Below are 21,488 nucleotides of genomic sequence, written 5' to 3'. Positions count from 1 at the left end.
CGATTTCAAACCCATCAAGCCAAGTTTCTGTTGCTCCTCCGGGCAGTCCTGCGGGTGTATTAGTGACCCAGTTCCTCAGAATTGTAACCAAAAAGGCAAAAAGCCTATGTGCAGAAGACAACCTCAAAAACAAGCTTTAGCAATAACTTTGTTCGGTTCCTCAGAATAGCATACCACATTAGTTGATCGCCCTAAAGGGTTACTCAAGATTTTTATTGGGGTATATTAAGTTCAGTTTCCATACACAGGTTGCTCAGATAGCGCTGTGTGGAATAAGGAGCTGGGCCTGGGAACTAACAACCAACTGCAAATTAATTCTACATTGCACGTGGAAGTTTGCAGACCGTCATTTCTAGTGGTCATCCCAAAATAAGAATAACAGATAGGCCGAAGTTTCCTGTCCTTGCGGTTCTTTTCCCGCCACTCCCTATTGTGCAACCTAGAGATATGAGGCATCACAATTCTCTTTCAGAAAGATTTTTAAATTTCAAATTTCCCTTCCCTATGTGAAAAGCTGGAGCAGATCGGGGACAGGAAATGCCTGATGCTCCCATAAGATGTTGCATAAATCCACTGGAGAGGAGATTTCCCCTCCGTCCATCCTCCATCCGTCGGTTTCCGTTTGTGCGGACAGGCCGTTGTTTTTTTGTACTCACCCGGCTTCTGGTTGTTTGTCGCGTTCTTCCCAGCAGACAAATCGCCTGCTGCAGTTAGAAACCAGTTAACGCGACTGAAGTCAGTTGTCCTTCCGAACTACTTCTACGCCGTCCCTTTCGCTCTCTTCCTGCTTCCTTCTGAATTAGGAGTGAGCAAGCTGACGCTGGAATGCGAAAGGAACGGGTCGAGTCGGCCAGCAAACCATAGATGCTAACCTGGAGAAAGTTATGACTATTTAGCTCCCTCTAGAGGTTTTTCTCCTTAGAGTAGCTGAGAGGAAGCGAATGCCCATCCTCCAAAGCGCTCTCAAAATTTTCTACAATAGTTGGCCTCAAATATTCACCATTTGACAAAGATTTTATTACATTTATATTCCACCAACTTCTATGGCAGGGGTGTTGAACTCATTTGTTATAAGGGCCGAATCTGACATAAATTAGACCTTGTCAGGCCGAGCCATATCGGATTGGGCTGGGCCATGTGTGTACCTATTTATGACTTGGTAGCAGAGATATAAACTTTATAAAGGACACAGAAAAACACAAAGATTTTTTAAAAAAAACCCTTAAAATATTAGCACTTGTCTTAAAGGTGCTTTCTTTGCATTTCTCCCATGGGATCCAGGGAACTGGGCAAAGGAAGCTCTGGCTCTTTTCTTCCTTTCCTTGGGGAGGAGCCTCAGTCGGTAGAAGGAAGAGGGGCTTGGCTCAGTAGCTCTGTGTGATTGAGAGAGTCTGGCAAAGCAAGCTATCCCTCCCCCCTTCCTCCCCAAGGGAGGAGCCTCAGCCAATGGAGAAAACAGAGGTTTTGCTCTGTAGCACCTGTGTAATTGAGCAAGCCTGGCAAAGCAAGTTGTTATGCAGAAGGAAGAAAGAGAGAGGAAGAAGAAAGCAGATGACAGCCAGTTGCTCGGGGGCCTGATATGGCCCCCAGGCCACATATTTGACACCCCTGTTCTATGGGGTTCACAGCAGGGACATACATCATTCTTCCCCTCTTCCATTTTACCCTCCCAGTTGCAGGGTTGCCAACTCCAGGTTGAGACATTTCTGGAAATTTAGGGATGAAGCCTGGGAAGAACAGGCTTTCAGGAAGGGAAGACCTTCAGTGAGGTATGAAGTCATACTCCAACCTCCATACCAGCCATTTTCTGCAGGAGAACTGATCCCTGTAGTCTTGAAATCAATTGTAATTGTGAGAAAACTCTAGGCCCCACATTGGGGCTGGCAACCCAATCCTATTTAGAGAAGGTAAAAAATTTAAGTAGCAAGTGCAATATGGTCTTAGCTACAGAATTAAACAGTGTGCTCAGTAAAGAGTGATAGAAGGATGAATTATGGTTACATTGGAAATTCATATCTTTGCATCAGTAGTTAATACAAAGCCAGGATAAAATTATATTGCTTTATAGAGCTTGATTCTCACTAGCACTGCATCTTTTACCATTGCTTATACTATTGCAAAATGTCACCAAAAAGTTCATGTTTCATGCTAATTTTGCTGTGTGGAACACAAGATATAAACCCAGTGAAAATAAAGCTTCAATGTACATGCTTATTACATGCCTGAGTCACCATCAACATGAGTTTTATCTGGCCTATAAACATGTGTTTCACTTTTAAAGAGTAAATAACTTATTTATTGAAGAAAATTAAAAAATAAAAAGCAAACAAAGTCATTGTAAAGTCATTACAGACTTTCCAGATGACAATAAGAACAAAGTACAACATTTAGATGTCTATAAACCCCCTCTTTAAATAATATAAAACAATTACAGGTCCTTTCCTTGTGTATATCCAGACACTCAGTGAAATAGATACAAAGCCTGATGCCCAATGGGTGGTAAATGACAGATCAGGTGAAGCTTCTAACCATAAGGACCATTTATTCATTAAACTACAGGAATCAAGTCCACTTTCATGTTGCACAGCCCAATCTGAAATTTTGCCTGAAATAAAATAATCCCACACTTTAAGGTACCATTGATGCATCACTGGGATGTGTTGGTCTTTCCAATGCATTGCTATGATGCTTTTTGCTGCAGTCAAGAGTGCTGAGATGAGGTCTCTCATATCTTACAGAATTTGAAGTTTTGTGCCATAAATTTAAGAGGATCAGAGTTGGATCATTAGGGATGGAATAGCCTGTTATTGCTTGAATTTGTTCTAATACATCAAGCTGGAAGTGTGCAATCCTATCACAGGACCACCAGTTGTGGAAAATAAATATGTTTCATTGGCCTGCAAGAAGCAGTGGTGCTGGCATGGGAGCTTCTAGATGGTCTGCATATCCCATGTCATATCACTGTTCATATGTAAGTAGAGTGGCATGGGATTTAGCCAGGCTTTTTTTGTAGCAGGGACTCATTTGCATATTAGGCCACACCCCCTGATGTAGACAATCCTCCTGAGGCTTACAGTAGGTCCTGTGAAAAAGCTAACACCACACCATATCAGTAGCCTCTCACTAACCTAACCCCTCAAAGAATTCTAGAATTCTCAGAAGATTCTAAACAGTTGGAGTTTCAGTTTGAAATCCAGATTCCAGGCTGTTGAGAAATACATCCATTCAGCTGCTTGACCTGACCAAACCAGATCCACAAGATTGCCCTCCACGTGTGAAACATATGGATACTCTTACAGCCTCCTCTGTTTCCAGTAGACCCTGGGTGCTCCAGTTCTTTAGAAACCTCTTTGGGAGCAGCAGACATGTTAGACTGGAGGGACAAGGGCCCAAGGCAGATGCAAAAGAGAAGGAAAGTGTCCAAAGTGAGCTCCTGGATTCCCCTCTGCCTGATACTGAAGCAAGATTGTCTTTCAAAAACACAGAACTAGATAACACTTCTTTCACTGAGATCTGTGAGGCGGTGATGGATAGCCATGCTGAAAAGCTATCAGGACACCTGAAAGAAATCAGTCTTGGAGACACCATTTCCACAGCTGAGAAGACATTCTCCACATTGTTAGAGTCAACTGGGTTAGAGATGGGGGACTCAGATGGCTTTGCTGACTCCAAAATAAATAAATTGGCCCATCACCCAACCGAAATAGTTCCTGCCTCAGATGAGAAGAAAAGTCACAGAGGAACACTGGGAATGTGAGTGTTGTGTTAGTAATGTTGAGGCCAAATTCTGGGTTCTCAGAAGAGAGAGTTTAAACTCCCACAATTTCTTAGGATCGGTATCCAGTAGGCTGTGGAGAATCTGAGATTGTCTTCTCCAGATGCCTCAAACCTCCTGTGTTACCATGGGCAAACCACACAATCTCTCTTTATAACAGTGAAATAGGCACAGCCTAGCCTAGCCCAGACTGCACTTACAGGAGAAGACTAATTAGATATAGATTTATTTGTGTGAACACTCTAGTTATTACTGGATAAGAATGGCTGAATATCACACAAGGTATTACAGTGTGTGAATTTCTACTCATGCTGAGGTGTTACTCTGTAAAATGTGTGTGGAGGACTTACTAGGATTAAATGCCAGCCAAAATTTAGTGGCATAATTTTGGGGGATTGCCAGAATTATAGGATGCTGATACTTTAAGGTATTAGTTTTGATGTTATTTTCCATTATGTTTGTAAACTTACATAATGGCAAAACTAACTGATATGTTGCAACCTGATTGATGAGGTTCAATGTGGCCAAGTGCAAAGTAATGCACATTGGGGCCAAGAATCCCAGCTACAAATACAAGTTGATGGGGTGTGAACTGGCAGAGACTGACCAAGAGAGAGATCTTGGGGTCATGGTAGATAACTCACTGAAAATGTCAAGACAGTGTGCAATTGCAATAAAAAAGGCCAACGCCATGCTGGGAATTATTAGGAAGGGAATTGAAAACAAATCAGCCAGTATCATAATGCCCCTGTATAAATTGATGGTGCGGTCTCATTTGGAATACTGTGTGCAATTCTGGTAACCGCACCTCAAAAAGGATATTATAGCATTGGAAAAAGTGCAGAAAAGGGCAACTAAAATGATTAAAGGTTTGGAACACTTTCCCTATGAAGAAAGGTTAAAATGCTTGGGGCTCTTTAGCTTGGAGAAACGTCGACTGCAGGGTGACATGATAGAGGTTTACAAGATTATGCATGGGATGGAGAAGGTAGAGAAAGAAGTACTTTTCTCCCTTTCTCACAATACAAGAACTCATGGGCATTCGATGAAATTGCTGAGCAGTCGGGTTAGAATGGATAAAAGGAAGTACTTCTTCACCCAAAGGGTGATTAACATGTGGAATTCACTGCCACAGGAGGTGGTGGCAGCTACAAGCATAGCCAGCTTCAAGAGGGGGTTAGATAAAAATATGGAGCAGAGGTCCATCAGTGGCTATTAGCCACAGTGTGCATATATGTGTGTGTGTGTGTGTCCAGCGAGCCTGCAGCAGACGTGGACTACTGCACCCTTCTTAAATTGCGAAGTCAAGCCGAGAGAGAGTGTGTATATTGGCCACTGTGTGACACAGAGTGTTGGACTGGATGGGCCATTGGCCTGATCCAACATGGCTTCTCTTATGTTCTTAACCTATTGAATCAGACTATACTCAATCTGATTTTTTTAACAATATGGTATCCAGTCTTAGAATACTTAAATATTAAATCAGAAGTATCTGATATTGCAAATATTCTATGTCTACTGTAAGTCTATAAACCAAATTTTTAATTTATACACATTCAATTCTGTATTTGTCTGAAATACAGTTTCTGTATTTATATTCTGTATTTAAATACAATTCTGTATTTATACACATTCAATTTCTGTATACACATTCAATTCTGAATCAGGCTCAGGGCGGCTCACATAGCATAACATAATATACAAACATTACAATGATTAAAAACTACACTGTAATTAAAAACAAACTGTATAACATATTACAACTTATATATACTATTATCATACATTAAAACCATCAAATTTAGTTCCATCAGTTAGTTGTGCTACAGTCTCGATGTTACCCATCGTACAATTTTTCTGTGACGATGGTACAATAGATTCCACATTAAGAAAAAGCCAGCTGAAAGAGGGTAGTCTTGCAGGCCTTGCGGAACTCGGCAAGGCTCCGCAAGGCCTGCACCTCACACTTTTAAATTTATATTCCTGTAAACACATAGAACATCTTTATTTTTTTTATTAAGTCAAATCATATAAGCTGTAATGATTATTTAAAAACAATAACATTGTATTAAAATTATGCTTGTAAGCTGTTTCAAGAGCCATTTGGCTGAAAGTTTGTGTCAAAAATAATTTAAATAATTAATGCATCAACTGGCTTAGCAGGGGCCAATATTTTCCCTTGTTGACTGCCTATGAAATGTTTCTTGTACCTTAAGAAGACAGGCTAGAAGCAAGCCATAGGATACAAGATTCCATAGCATACTTGCGGGATAGCCTTTGGCCAGAAAAGGAAACATTCATTTTCTAAAATAAAAGCATTTTGTATATGCTGAGAAGTATTTTACTCTGAAATTTTTGTCCAGAAAATCTTCATTATCCCAAGGAAATATGACTTCTGCACACAATCAAAGGCATTTAGCTAAAAGTCCTAGATTTTTTAAAAATAAAACTTAATTTTAGGAGTTTCTGGAACCTTTTATGTGGCTACTCTGTATTGCTGAATTCAACATTGTAGAACTTCACCTTAATAAACTTTCCATATGCACCAGTATCCATAGTCTGTTGTACTGAGAGCAGAACAGTGTGGAGACTGACTCTTTCAACAAGTGATTTGTTGATAGAGTCAACCTGAAGGCAGGATTTTAAGCTTTTTAGAACAGTTATTTCTACTGCTCTTAATAAATGGAACAACAATGTGTCTGGTGAGGAAGTCCTTTCTTGTGTGGAATGCCTTGAATAATTGTGGTTTGGGTTTAGGGATGAAATCTCCCAGGCCCCGTGTGCAGATGATGAAGTTTCCATGGCTGCAAGATCTTTGGCAGTTACTGAGGACTGCAGTGCTGAAGAGGAGAGAGAGCTTCTATTGAAAGGTAAATACTGGACCTGGATGGAACAAGATGGCCCTTGTACAATTTGACCACCAGTGTATAACAGCATTTCCCAAATTCTATTCCATATGGTACCAGAAGTCCAAGTCCAAATAGGATACCAGCATTATAGTTAGAAACACCCTGAACTGAGTCAGATGGCCATTCAAGATGGGCATGCAAAATATGGCTGTAGTTCCAAACAAATCTGATAAATAAATAAATAAATAAAAATAAAAAAAACACTCACTTGGAAGGAGGGGTGCCAACTCTCAGATGGGAAATTCCTGGGGATTTGGGGGTGGAGCTTGGGGACGTTGGGGTTTAGGGAGAAGGGGACTTTGGCAGGGCATAATACCATAGAGTCCACCCCCCCCCCCCAGTGCAGTCATTTTCTCCATAGGAACTGATCTCTGTAATAACTCTGGGAAGTTTCCAGGTCCCACCTGGAGGTTAGCAATTGTACCTGGAAGTGAAAGGTGGGATGAGGTGCTTGAAAGGTGGGATGCATTTAGGATTGCTAACTGGTGGCAACCAATGGGAATCAGGGATATAGGTCTTCTTCTTGTCACATAGAGTTGCCAACTTCCTGGAGATCTCCCACTGTTACAATTGATCTCCAGATGACCAAGATCAGTTCCCCTGGAGAAAATTGCTGCTTTGTAGGGTAGACTTTATGGCATTATACCTTGCTGAGGTGCCTCACCTTCCTAGACCCTGCCTTCCCCAGATTCCACCCCCCCCCCCCAAAAAAAAATCTCCAGGTATTTCTCAACCCAGAGCTGGCAACCCTACACATCTCTCTAAGAACTACCAGAAACTCTACGGTAAAACCATAGTTTCCAGTGATACCAGTGGACTGATTTCACACCATTTCCTGGTGGTGATTTTTTTTTACACTCTTCTTCCACTAGCTGCAGGAAGCAGCAGGGGGAAACAGGAACCAAGGTAAGGGATTGCCTGCCATGGCAAGAAATGGCCAAGCCTGGATACACCTGCCCCTCCTCAGACACTGCTGTTTCAGGAGCCATGCTAGAGTGGGCAGTTAATTCCCTCTACTTACCTCTTTTAAATTCTGGTTGCGCAAAGCAGCTGCTTAATGGATTAGGCCAGTCTTGGATGTATTACCAAATAAATAGGATGGTTGTCTCTTGCACTCTTTACATTAATCTCAGGAGCACTTTTGAAGAACGGCCTAGGCACCCATGCGTAGGGGGCCTATTCATAAATTTACACAGTCTGTTTATTCCAGACATTTTTTATTTCTTTACAGGTGAATTTAGAGTGTTCTGTTGACTACAATAGAAGATACATCTTCATTTCAGATCAAGTGTCTCCAAATGGCCATAATTCCTTATATTTTATTCCTTTTGTAATGTACTCAGTGACGAGACGTGTAGAAGGCAACATACTTTATTGTAAGGTACATTACGGAACTGAGACACGCGGGCCGGGACCCGCTTTATATACATTTATCCCGGAACAGCCCCCTAGTTGGCCAGCCCAATCCTGGCCAGTCAAACTTCCCGCCACTGGTCTTGATAGGCGGAGTCTTTTCCCGCTCTGCACAGGGTGACCAAGGGACTTCCCCTGGTCACCCTTTGTTGTGGGGCCGCGTGGTGCTTTGTTTAAGCACAAGACACTACACCTTTACAAACTCTGAATTTAGCTAAGAGACCCACAGAGACTTCAGGACTCATGAATGTGGCTTTTTCTTTTAAACAGAGGATGTAAGAGTTGAACCTCCAAAAACAGAGCTGTCTCGCTGGAACAGACTCATCAACATGTACAAACAGCGCCGGAGGCTTCCTGCTACTAAAGTGGTAATTATGTGACAGGGAAAAGCTGTTGGAAAGGGTTTTTTTTTCCTCTACAGGGGGCATTTTCATATGGCAAACAGGGATACAGATGTGGTCCTACTTAAGACAATGAAGGTAACAAAGCACAAGTGGTCTCAAGAGACACATGTACTCTCTAGAGCACCATGGTGAGAAAGAGCTTCCTTTGTTTGCAGATTAAAAGATTGACACTCTCCACCCCATTAGGCAGGCTGTTCTCACCTCAAGCTTCCAAGCCTGCTGGTTGCCTCAAGAGCAGGGACTATTGCTAGCAAGGTCTGGAAGTGAGCCTGGAGCACAACTTTAGTGGCCTTCAAATCAATTGAACTAACAAAGCTTAAATAGGCTAGAGAAAAAGCAGCCCCATCTGAAGCCAGCTTCTGGAATTCATCTAGCCAGAAGTTTAAATCAGCTAAGTCAATGGTATAACTCACTGGCTGGACTCAGGATGGGCTGCTAGCACAGCACTGTGCCTTCTCTCAGCTACATACATGCAAATCCTCTGCCTCTGCTGTTCCTGCTGAGTGGAAGAAAGCTCTGGAAGGCTAGTGGTCCAGGCCTTGATCTGGCATGGCTCACATATAACAGTCCCTGGATCTGGGAGGGCACCTGGAGGTTGTGGTGGTGGCACTCCTCATAACTGGTCCCTGGAACTGATAGGTCAGGATCTGAGGGGGCCTCTACACTGCAGGGATTTCCCTGACTTCCCTGCTTTTCCTCAGATGGCATTCCTGTTTTCTCAGGCTCCCTTTCTAAAGATTCTGAGTTTATAGATCACCCAATGCAGGTCATGGCAAAGGTTATTATTCCAAAACTGGGAACATAAAATCTATCTGGCTTGTCCCTATTTGTTTGCTATTACTTACTCATTTTGCACAGGCTGGGGTCAATACAACTAGTCGGTGAGGGCACCAGAAAGAATTCTAGAACTTCTGGCTTTAGAAGACTATGGTGAATATGAAAGGGTATCTAACTCACCGGCTGGAGGATGGGCTGCTAGCACAGCACTGCCTACTCTCAGCTACATACATGCCAGAAGTCTAAATCTATTTTATTTTTATTCTCACTCTTTTAGCCTAATGTGTTTTGTCATTGCTGTCCCCAGTCATCTACAAGCTGGGTACTCATTTTACCAACCTTCTGATGGAAGGCTGAGTCAACCTTAAACTGGCTACCTGAACCAAGCTTCTGCCGGGATCGAATGCAGGTCGTGATCAGAGCTTGTTAATGTCTGATTAATTCTGATTTCAGAGGCCCCAAAATCAAGGAGATTTTGTCTATGAGCCCTGTAAACTGGTAAATTGCTCTGCCATTTATTCTGTTAACTGCAATATGGCTTTGTCATGGAAATGCTCACAGTCAGCTTTTTTTGAGCAGGAACACACAGGAATGCAGTTCCAGCTGGCTTGCAATCAGGGGTGTATGGCCTAGTATGCAAATGAGTTCCTGCTGTGCTTTTTTTTTTACACAAAAAAGCCCTGCTCACAGTAAAAGTATGCATTTAAAAAATGGTTAGGTATGTGAGACCAGATCTCTTTGAGTCTTGGGGTGCACTCAGGTTGCATCTCAGAAGAGTCAATCAGACTCCCACATAGCAGAATTATTGTGGCTTCATCCTTCTCAGTTCTTCTCCCTGTAGAGGTGAAAAAAATGGAGCCATTAGCGGACAAACATGAAGTGTCAATTAAACAGTTGACTGACTTCTAGTTGCATGTACAGGACTGTCTGGTTAATAGATATACCTTCCTTTAGGCAGTGCACTTCCTGTGCTACTGGTTGAGTGCTCAATCCCCAAACGAAACATCTCTGCTTATCTTTCACCTTAATTATTTTCATCTAACGTTCAATTCATCCAATTTGCTTTAACTGATATGTACAGCTTGTATGTTACAAGTGTAGGTAAATCATCAATGGTATATGGCCCTGCCATTGCTGTGCTAAGTTTACAGTGTGCACCACTAATCATGGTTGGTTCCACTTACCATATTGGGTGCTATTTCCCCCATCTGGATTTTCCAAATCAAGCTGGCAATCGAATATGTTACTGTAGCATTTCTGTGTCTATATTCATTCCCACACTGTTCATCTAAACATCAGCTGGATTTTAAAGCTATCTCTTATTGGAGAAAGCCAGGTCTGTAAGGATAGAGACCCGCATGCTATCCCAAGGAACAGTGTGTTCAGCCTTTGGTTTTGAACCATGGTGCCATGAAATGGTTTCTGGTGCATCACCAGCTTAAACTGTTACTCTTCACATATCATTACAATGCATATGAATGTATGAAGCTGCCTCATACTGAGTCAGTCTGTTGGTCCATTTAATTTAACATTATCTACTCAGACTGGCAGTCATGGAGGTAAGAAGGGTTTTGTCCAGTGCCTTGCTGAGATGTCAGGGAATGAACATTAGGCTTGCTGCTTACAAAGAATGATCTCTTTCAATGAGCTACAGCCCCATTCTTTTTCTCCTTATGGTAAATGAAGGGGCCAATGGCTTCCTGTTTGCTGCTTGCTTGTATTTTAAAAGGAAACACAACAGTTTCTTTATGCGCATTCTTTATACCTGACATTCTACATATGCATTCCATACGTTTGTATTTGTTTGTACCTGAGTTCAACACATATCGTAAGCTGTAGTTCACAGAGCTTGTGTGTGTTGCAGATAACGGATGTGCTGATTCAATTTGTCACACTTTAAAAACTCTTTTATCCTTCTTATTTGCTAGCACAGTGGTGCATAGAATGAACTGTAGTAGACACACACCTAGTAGAGGTGGTTACCAGGCATCTGTTTTGCTGGTGGTTCAGTACAGTTTAAATAATAATAGTAGAACTCTTATAGGCCATTGAGAAATACTTGAAGTACGGTATTAACAAATGGCAAAACAGTTCAAGGATTTCTATTTCCAGCTATGCCACTGAAATGCTTGAGCTTTCATTCTTCCCACTAATTGTAAAATGATGTTCTCATTTAGATGCCATGAATCTTAATGACAAAGCATTTTGACCTAAGAGGAGCCAGTGTGATGGAAGTGTCCAGAAGCCTTGCTCTGAGAAAATCAAAAGGGGCTGCAATGGGAACACATTCAAAGCTGAGGTCTTACATTTATCTTTTCTACAGTACAGGCACTGTAAAAAGATTACAAATCTGAGTGAGTTTAACAAGGCAATTCTCTGCAGAGTTACCATTTTTTAAACCTAGTGGTTTCAGAGTTGTTAGGTTGAAGTAACTGCAAAGGATAATCTGTCCTTGTGTCCACTTTATCTGGGAATTAGGCTTGCCAATCCCCAGGTCCCAGCGGGGGTTCTCCCGCTTTCCCAAGCTCCTTCCCACCCCCCAGTCAGCTGACCGGTGGAGGGAAAGCCCCGCCCCCACAGCCATCATGTGCCTTTTCCCCTCTGGAGGCTTCAGTCTCTACTTGAGAAAGCCTTCCTCTTTGGATGGTATGTCTGCGTATTTAAGACTGAAGGGGAGCGGGGCGGAGGGAGGAGGCAGAACAACACAGCTGTGAACGGAGCCCAGACCCTCCGTTTGTTGCACAATCCTTGCAGAGGTCGTTTGCATAGTGTGAAGGTAAACTTGAACCTTTGGTTGCCCTGTGTTACTGTGAAAAACTTGAAAGTTCAGCAACTCATGAGTAGAGGTGCCAATCCTCAGGTGGGGGCAGGGGAGCCCCGGTTTGGAGGCCCTCTGGAGCTTCAGGGTCATCAGAAACGGGGAGCGGGGAGGGAGGGAAATGTCTGCTGAAGAATTAATAATGGAGAATTAATTCTGGGGTATCTGGGGATCTGGAGGGGCAGTGGTTTGAGGTAGAGGTACCATATTTTCAGCATAGCATCTGATGAGTCTCCTCAAAATGCTCTCCAAATTTCAAAAAGTTTGGACCAGGGGGTCCAATTCTATGAGCCCCAAAAGAAGGTGCCCCTATCCTTCATTATTTCTAATTTAGGGAAGGCATTAAAAAGGTATGTGGTCCCCTTAAATGTGAACTTCCTATGGAGTTCAATTGTGCTTGTCACAACTTTGCTTATGGCTCCACCCCCAATGTCTCCTGGCTCTACCCCCAAAGTCCCCAGATATTTTTTGAATTGGACTTGGCAGCCCTACTGGGAACAGAAGTTAGCATTTTGGGGAGATGGTTAGCTGTTGGGCATTTTCAGTAGAAAGATAGAAAGATAGAATACAATGTTTAAAATACATAGCTACTGCTTACTTAGTCGATTAAATGAGGGAGCATGTTTCAGAGTGTGATTTACTTTATGCTGGTCAATTATTCCAGTGGAGTAGCATTGACAGACTGTTGCAGCAAAAAGCAAGGAGTCTTGTAGCACCTTCATTAGACTTTAAAGCACTCCCTTTTGCTTCTGTTGTCAATATTAAGCTTCTCCTTCCATCTGTCATACCCCTTTATTCTGAGGAGGATCTCCTGGGTAGCTTTTTAATGGCAGAATCACTGATTCCACCTTCATGTCAGTCTCTGACAGTGCAGTTCTGTGCAGCAGAGTTAACTTCAGTGGACTTAGACTGGAGTGACTCTTCACCATATTGCACCACAAGTTCCTCATTCTCTCTTCTGTCTGGTTCTTGCATTTTCTCTGGTAGAAAATGTATGGGGCCCCTGTGTTACATTTTTAACATTTCTAAAAAGCTGGGCATGATATCTTAGTTTGAGCAGCCTCTGTTAAAGTCTGCTTTAACTCCGGCACTGCACCACACATCACTGCTCTCTGCACCCAGCTCCATGCATTGCAACACTGCCTGCAGATGACATGGCTACCACTCCAGGAACACTGCCAGAGTATGATGCAGCTCATCCCAAGCTGTGGGAATCTTGGGTCAAACAACTCAAATACTACCTCGTGGCCCAGAAGACTGGAAACCGGGAAGAGGACCAGGAGATGAAAAAAGCCATCCTACCGAGTACCTTTAGCATCACCACCTTGAGGCTATCCGAGAGCCTGGTTGTGCCTGCCATGCTCAAATCATCCTCCTACCAGTGGATAATCATGGCACTGACCAGCCATTTCACTCCCCAGCCAACCTGCCTGGCCCAACAGCTGCAGTTCCTCAACAGGCATCAGCAGTTGAACGTGTCAGTTGCCGACTACCTCGCTTTCTTGTGCAAAATTGGGGTGAAAGTGGAGTATGCCCCCTATTTGGAAGAGGTCCTCCTTGAGAAATTCACGCACAGCCTCCATGACAGAAACACCTGCTGGAAGATTGCAGCAGAAGACAACCTGACACTGGAAATGGCCCTCAAGATAGCCACAGCAGCTGAAAAGGCGGGTAAGGACAAGGGCCACTGTTCTGAAGCCAGCGCACACCAGCTTCTGCCCCTGGTAGTATTGGACAACTCAGATGGGGACAACGCTCTCAAGCTGCAGTGAGTGACCCTGCGACACCAGCCTCCATGTGCATCGAAGCCAGCTACATCCAAGCTCTGCGCCAGCTGCAGGGAGTCTCATGGATGGAGATCGTGCAAATTTAGGGACACCATCTGCCACCAGTGTGGGAAGACGGGCCACCTGGCATGGGTCTGCCATTCCAAGTTGTCCTGCTCCATGGCCCAACGCCAAAATGGTCAACACCATGAGGCTGCCATCATAGAGGAGCAGGACTCCCTCACCTCGTCCACCAGCCAGGTATGCCAGTTATCAATGCCCTCACCGGACAAGCTAAAAACAACCGTGTTCATTGAGGGTGCTCCATGTAGGATGGAGATATACTCGCCGGCTACCTTTATGGTCATATCAGTCAAGACTCTTAAGAAGAAGAAGAAGATGAAGATATTGGATTTATATCCTGCCCTCCACTCCGAAGAGTCTCAGAGCGGCTCATAATCTCCTTTACCTTCCTCCCCCACAACAGACACCCTGTGAGATGGGTGAGGCTGGAGAGGGCTCTCATAGCAGCTGCCCTTTCAAGGACAACCTCTGCCAACTATGCCAACAACCTTTGCCAACAACTATGCCCCAAGGGGGACCCCGTTTGCACCTCTCACCAATAGTTGTTTGGGACTTCCAGAAACAGGAGGTCGCTGTTCATGGGGGCGGATTTGTCAGGGTAAAATATGGGCTGTATGAGGGAATCCTGCCACTGCTAGGCATTGCAGGAAACCTTGCGAGCTTAATGGGCCGGTCATGGTTCGGCCCCCTGGGGATCCATGTGATAGGCATCCATCAGACTCCCTCAGGCATGGACTTCCAACGGGTCTGTGTGGAGTTCCCATCCATTTTCAATGGGTCTCTGGCAATGTTCCCTCTAAGCTGCAGAATCTTGTGAGCAAAAATTCTACTTTGTGAGCTACTGCCATTAAAGTTGTGAGCTACTGGAATTAATGTTGTGAGCGACTGCATAAATTATTGTGCTCTGGGGGTGCAGTCACACGTCACATTAAAAGTGGGTGTGTAGCGCTCAAATTTGAACTGCTCAATATTGATTCAATGCAGGGTCGTTCAGACGAGCATCCAAGAATGCTACTCATTCTGTTGTTGAGCGTTCAGACATCCAATACTATCATGCTCTTTTCTTGGAGCATGCGTGATCAGATGGTGATTTCTGGGAGGGGGGGACCATTGAACATGCGCCCAACTGTTTGGAGTTGGGAAATCAAACATTGCTTCAGAGGCAGGGGAGAAGGGGGAAAGTTTCCGGAATTAACGTTGCCGATTCAAACCAAGGAACTGCCAGAAATTACTTTCCTAGAAATTGGCAATGACAATGATATCTGGAAATCCTCCACATTGAAAAAAAAGATTTTTTTTCTATTCTGAATAGTGGGATAACGTCTCCCCCCCCCTCCCCCCGGATCCTGTGTTGATTGGAGAAGCAGAAGTGTCACCTCAGATTCCCGGATGATCTGGCAAGGCGCATGTCTGCTGAGGCTTTTTTTTAAAAAAAGGTGGGAGGGGTGGTAAACATTCCAAGGGGCAGTATCGTGCATGAGCTGTCCAAACAGGAAAAAGCCGATCTTGTGCTGCTTTTTTGAAAAAGGGCCGGACTTTCTGCGCTGTCAAATTAATGCAGCACTGATCTGCAGCAAATTGGAATGACCATGGATGACGCTCGATTGCCAGATGTGGATGTGTGGACGAACATATTTAATCCATCAGCGAGACGGAGCTGTGTCGCCACTAATGGTATGTGTGACCGCACCCTGGGGCTATTTTTCCTGAGCTTAGGTGAAAATGTGTGAGCAGAAGCCTAAAAATCTGTTAGCTCACCCTAACTCACGTTAGAGGGAACACTGGTCTCTGGGAATGTACACTGCTGTCCCCTCCCCCCTCTTGTCCCTCTAGCTAAACCCAGCAGTAAGGCTCAAGGCCAGACACTTCCCCTTCACCTTAAAACCGAAAATTGGGGAGGAGATCAACTGCCTTGTGGCGCAAGGGGTCTTAGAGCTGGTGGCCAACGCATGGTGGAAGACCCCAATCATGACCCCAGTGAAGCTCAACGGCAGTGTCCACATCTGCATGGACTATGGGCAATGTGATAGGCATCCATCAGGCTCCCTCAGGCATGGACTTCCAACGGGTCTGTGCAGAGGTCCTGTCCGTTTTCAATGGGTCTCTGGCAATGTTCCCTCTAAGCTGCAGAACCTTATAAGCAAAAATTCTACCCCATACATGTGAAGGACATTGCCCGCTTATTCACCAAGGACAAGATCCTCTTCCGAGTTTTGGACTGGGTGTGGAGGGGATGGCCCACCAGTCGGGTGGACCTGGATTTTACAGCTTATGCGTCCTGACAGGATGAACTTTCTGTCCACAAGGGATGCCTGGCAGGCACGAACTAGTGCCCCCCACACAACATTGGGAGTCCACTTGCAACCCGTAGTCCCGCCTACATCTGGATTTTGCGGGGCCCTTCCAGGGACAGACTTTCTTCCTGATCATGGACTTGCATTCCAAGCGGCTGGAGGTGGTCTCTGTGTCATCAACGTCCTCCTGAGCCGCCCTCAGAGTCCTCCATTGGGTTTTCACCACTCATGGCCTACCGGACACCCTCATTTTGGACAATGGGATGGCTTTCACATCAGGTGAGTTCCAAGACTTTTGTGCCAGAAACCTGATAAGACACATCAAGTCAGCCCCTTTCCGCCCAGCGACAAATGGCCAAGCAGAGAGGATGGCACAGACAACTAAAGAATCGCTCCGCCGCATCATCCAGGGGAACTGGGAGGCCTGCCTTGCCGAATTTCTCTTGGCCCAGCATGCTATTCCCTGCACTGCCACCAGCCACAGCCCGGCAGAACTCTTAATGGGCCGGCAGTTATCCACCCTGTTGGACTGGTTGCATCTAGACCAAGCCCTGGACCTACAGGAGATGCTGGAGGCGTTCCGAGTGTCCAGTGGGTTTGATATAGGGGACTTGGTCTTTGCAAGAACTTTGGGGGCAACCCAGCCTGGATCCTGGCCAGGGTCACCAGGGTCTTAGGGTCGGTCATGTTTGAGGTGACCACAGAAGGCAGGTCCACCCTTAGGCAGCACATAGACCAGCTAAGGTCCCGTGTGGCCCTGAGTGACAAGGTCAAGGACTACAGTCTCTACAACCAACCAACAATTCTGTCTTCTCTACTGAGCTGACCAAATCAGAGGCCCTCCGGGCTGAGCTGGGGGCTACCAAGAATTCTGAACCGCTGGCTGAAACTCCAGCATCGCTGACCCCTTCGCTCGCCTCGCGGGAAGCGGCGACCGCTTCTCTGCCCACCCTGGTGCTCAGGTGGTCTATGCGGGAGCACTGCAAGCCTGCCTACCTAAGGGATTATGTTTGCTAAGACTTGTGAACTAGGGGGGAAGGGATGTTGTGTATGTGGACTAAGGCTGTATATAAGTAATTGTGTTCCTGCCTGGCTCATTGGAGCCTGCATGACTGAGCTTGGTGACTTAGGAACGATGGGCAGTAGGATCCAATTCCCTGCTGCTCTGCTCCAGTCATGGGCCCCCTGCTGGTTTGAATGATCCAATGGCGTCCTAGCACAGAAACCTTGAAGTGTATATAGTTGGCCCTGTTGGCTCAGTTAGTCAGTCTTGAATTTAGTCACTAGCATGCTGTACCTAACAAGAGCTATGATCACTACTACAGCGTCTCCTCCTTGCACTGAACCCACTATATTACAGGGTGGAGGGTTTTTTTTGTATTTTGGGGGGTGTATTTTAGGTGTGTGTGTGTGTGTATCTGCACCTAGAAGTTATATTGACCTCTGATGACTAGCCCCTACAGAGAGGTGGCTGAAAGCCTCCCACTGTCCTCTTGACTGGGTATTTCAAGGACAGCCTCCCATCCAAGTATTAACTGCAGTCAACCCTGCTTAAGCTTCTGAGATCTAACGGGCTTGCCTGGGCTATCCAGGTCATGGTACTTCGTGGGATTGTTTAAATGACTTCTGGTTCTGTTGTTGTTGAATCCGTATGAATTGTATAGTGATTGTGAGAACTCTAAAAATTGATTTCTTTAGGTTTCTCTATAATAAAATTAGAAGCTAGTGGAGTTGTGTGTGGCATACCTACCTCACTACTAACAAGTTATTTAACAACAAAAAGCACAAATATTTTTCAGTTGTGATACGCTTGTTAAAAGTGATAAAATTACTGTATTTTTCACTCCATAAGACGCACCTGACCATAAGATGCACCTAGTTTTTAGGAGGAGGAAAACAGGAAAAAAAAATATTCTGAACCCATCCTCCATGATTTCCAAATGGTGGGAAGGCATTTTAAAGGAGTGTGGTTCCTTTAAATATGTCGGCCAAAACTCTCTTGCTCCTGGCTCTATCCCCAAAGACCCCAGATATGTCTTGAGTTCGACCTGGCAACCCTAGGCCCCGATGGAGCGCAACATAAACCCACCGCAACTCTCTGGCTGCAGTCTCTGCCCCAAGGAGCTCACCCGACCCAGGCAGCACCCTCAGTCTCCTGGGAGGGGGCCGGACTGGAGGGCCGCTGCTTGGGAGCCTTCCCAGCCTTGATGCTCGGTACATGCCCCATGGCCTCCGCCGAAGAAAGGGCAGGGCCAGGCCCTGCCAGCGGCCGCCCAGCTCACACGTGCTTCGGCCCGCTCCGCTTAAAGGGCCGCCCTGATGGCGGCAGCGTGCCCAGCGCGATGCGGCTGCTGCCGCTGCTCTTCTTGCTGCTGGCGGGCGAGCGCGGGAGTGTCAGGTGGCCCGTCGTGTTGCCTCCTGCTTGCAGCAGCCGCAACCTTCGCCCCGATGCCTCAGTGGGCGCGAGAAGCGGGAGATGACACAGCCGAGTCGCCGTCTCCCCCCCCCCTGCTCTCCTCTTCCTCCGCCGCCAGTGTTTGCCCCTCTTCTCGCGCTGTCATTCTGGCTCTGGAGAAGGAGCAGGGGAGGCCGCTCGTGTATATATCCCTCAGTATTGATACTTCCTCCCTCCCTCCCTTCCGCTCGCCATTCATTTTCAACAGTCGATGAGGAGAAGGAAGAGGAGGCCGGCACGTCCGGGCAGCAACAGCCGCCACAACTCCCGGCAACGGCTGCTCAAGTGCCGGGCAACCCCCGCCACCCGCCTCAGCCACGCTTCTCCTTCACCCGCCGCCGCTGCCACTGGCCACCTCGGCCCCGCTGCCTCCCTCTCTGCCGCCACCGCCCGCAATTGTTGCCACAACAGCCCCCCGCCGCTGCCTCTTCCTCAGCGGGGCCTATGTCTTGTGGCGGCAGCAGCGCCCCGGCTCCGTTCCCTCACTGCGGCGACCCGGCCCTCAACGAGCAAGAGAAGGAGCTCAAGCGGCGCCTCAGGCGACTCTACCTGGCCGTGGACGAACAGGAAACGCCACTGCCCTGCTCCTTGAGCCCAAAGGACAAATTCAGTTACATCGGCCTCTCGCAGAACAACCTGCGTGTCTACTACAAAGGCCATGGTAAAACGCCAAAAGATGCTACTTCTGTTCGAGCTACCCATCCCATACCTGCTGCTTGTGGAATATACTACTTTGAAGTTAAAATTGTTAGCAAAGGAAGAGATGGTTATATGGGAATTGGGCTGTCTGCTCAAGGTGTGAATATGAACAGACTACCAGGTTGGGAGAAGCGGGAGATGCAGCACAGGATCTTGGCCCTGCTGGGCTTGCTGGGCAGGTCTGCTCTGATGGGCGCTCGCCCTTGGCTATGCTCCTTTTTGCAGTATTCCCTCCATAAGACGCACACACTCCCCCCCCTTTTTTTGGGGGGGGGAAGTGCGTTTTATGGAGTGAAAAATACGGTAATTTGTACATCTCCTATCGTATATAGAAATCAATGTTGATTTACTGGAGAATCTAAATTTACAATGTATTTACAAAATAGTGGTTAGCATGTTGTAATAGAATTGGAGAGACCTGAGTTGAAACCCCACTTCCCCATCAATGACCTTGGACTACTCTCACTCCTTTGGCCTAATGTACCATCCATGATTATTAAAATGAAGTAGAAAATAATGAAAGTCCAGTAGCACCTTACAGATTAACAAAATTTGTGGCAGGGGACCAGCTTTTGTGAGTCACTTCTCTGAAGCAGTGAGCAGTGACTCAGGAAAGTTCCTACCCTGCCACAAATTTTGTTAATCTTTAAGATGCTACTGGACTTTTACTCTTTTCCAGGCCTCAGTTTGCGACAGAGCTCACCGGAGCAGTGCTCAGGAAACTCTGGTGGACCATTTCCCATCTCTTTATCAAAGAGTGATATCCAAAGTTTTTATCTCATGGCAGCCCTCTTGGCAAGAACTACAGTGTATACAAGCACACACAAATCTTTCCAATGGCGGCAATACAAGCGTTCTGCCAGTTCCAGGCTCCCTCAGAGGGACGTTGAGGAATCTTCAGAAAAGAAACTTTATCGAAAGATATCGCACAGGCACTTTGTTCTACAAGCACTTTGTTGCACTAAGCACTTTAGTTGAGAATTTAGGTGCTTAGATACATGTTGCTGTAAAGGATTAAATGTATTCACCCGAGTGTAATAAATTGTATTGTGATGATCACTATCTGAAAGTTTATATTTAAATGAGTATTTTTGAACCTATTTATATTTTGTTTTCATTAATTCCATCACAGTTTTTCGCTTTGGTTTCAATCTTTCTGTGATTCTCCTGTTGTAATACAAACCGCATAAAGTGTGCACCTTTCTCCCTATCTTTTTTCTACTTCTCCCTTCCTTTCTCTCATTCTTTTTCTGTATCTCTGTCTTTCTGTCTTTTTCTTTCATTCTATCTTCCTTCATTTCATTTTCTTTCTCTTCATTTTTCCCCCTCCTTCCATTTTCTTTCTCTTTCATTCCTTCTGACACACTTTTAGTGATGCAAATGATATATACTAATGAGCTCCAGCACCTCTTTTTCTACAAAATGACCTCTGCTGTTTTCTACTGCTACAGACAAAGTAACATGACTACCCATCTCATTAAAATGAAGAACATCTATGCTGCCTTGAGCTCCTTGGAAGAGAGATGGGATAAATATGTTCCAGACAAACATCCCACTAAGCCCCACCAAATGCAGGTTAACTTCTGAATAAAGTTGCATAGGATCACATTGCTTAATGACCTTGGGTCAATCACTCTCCTAGCTTCCGCTACCTCACAGAGTGGTTGTGGGGATAAAATGGAGGATGGGAGATGTATTTCTACCACGCGTTCCTTGGACAAAGGCAGAATAAAACTATTATTGTTTTACTATAATGTTGGGCTGTTCCCCCAAAGAAAATGGCTGCTTTGAAGCTATTGTATCCTGCTAGGTCCCCTCACTTCCCCACACTTTGCCCTGCCCAGGTTCCACCACCAAAATCTCCAGGAATTTTTCAACCCAGAACTGGCAACCCTAGGTACACTACTCACCATATAACTGGACAAAGAATTGAATGTTTACCTTATCTTTTAGAGTACAAGCAAGTATTGGCAGTTGGATTTGAAAGCAAGGCTGCCAGTTGATGACTAAGCCTGGGCAGTGCAGGGTTTGGGAAGGGGATGGGCCTGAGCAAGGTATAATGCCTGTGGCACAGAGTGGTAAAGCAGCAGTACT

At 45.4% G+C, this 21,488-nt stretch overlaps 2 protein-coding genes across 3 annotated transcripts in view; one reads left to right on the top strand and one right to left on the bottom strand.

The window, feature by feature from the left end:
• BAK1 (BCL2 antagonist/killer 1) overlaps positions 1 to 835 on the bottom strand; it is a 44,108-nt gene extending 43,273 nt beyond the window's left edge. The window contains exon 1 of one of the 2 annotated variants that reach the window (XM_060233281.1): positions 657 to 835. The gene's annotated coding sequence lies outside the window, so the exon portion shown is untranslated. Of the gene's footprint in view, positions 1 to 652 lie in introns of both variants that reach the window. The other variant, XM_060233282.1, reaches the window with a different exon arrangement.
• A 2,378-nt stretch (positions 836 to 3,213) lies between these two features.
• LOC132567603 (uncharacterized) overlaps positions 3,214 to 21,488 on the top strand; it is a 29,170-nt gene continuing 10,895 nt past the window's right edge. The window contains exons 1-3 of the mRNA XM_060233280.1: positions 3,214 to 3,753; positions 6,533 to 6,645; positions 8,368 to 8,465. Of these exons, the coding sequence (XP_060089263.1) occupies positions 3,284 to 3,753; positions 6,533 to 6,645; positions 8,368 to 8,465 (681 nt within the window). The 5' untranslated portion in view covers positions 3,214 to 3,283. The remainder of the gene's footprint in view (positions 3,754 to 6,532; positions 6,646 to 8,367; positions 8,466 to 21,488) is intronic.

This window comes from Heteronotia binoei, chromosome 2 (genome assembly GCF_032191835.1).
Source record: "Heteronotia binoei isolate CCM8104 ecotype False Entrance Well chromosome 2, APGP_CSIRO_Hbin_v1, whole genome shotgun sequence".
In the NCBI taxonomy this organism is placed as follows: domain Eukaryota; kingdom Metazoa; phylum Chordata; class Lepidosauria; order Squamata; family Gekkonidae; genus Heteronotia; species Heteronotia binoei.
This window is presented reverse-complemented; position numbering and strand designations above follow the sequence as displayed.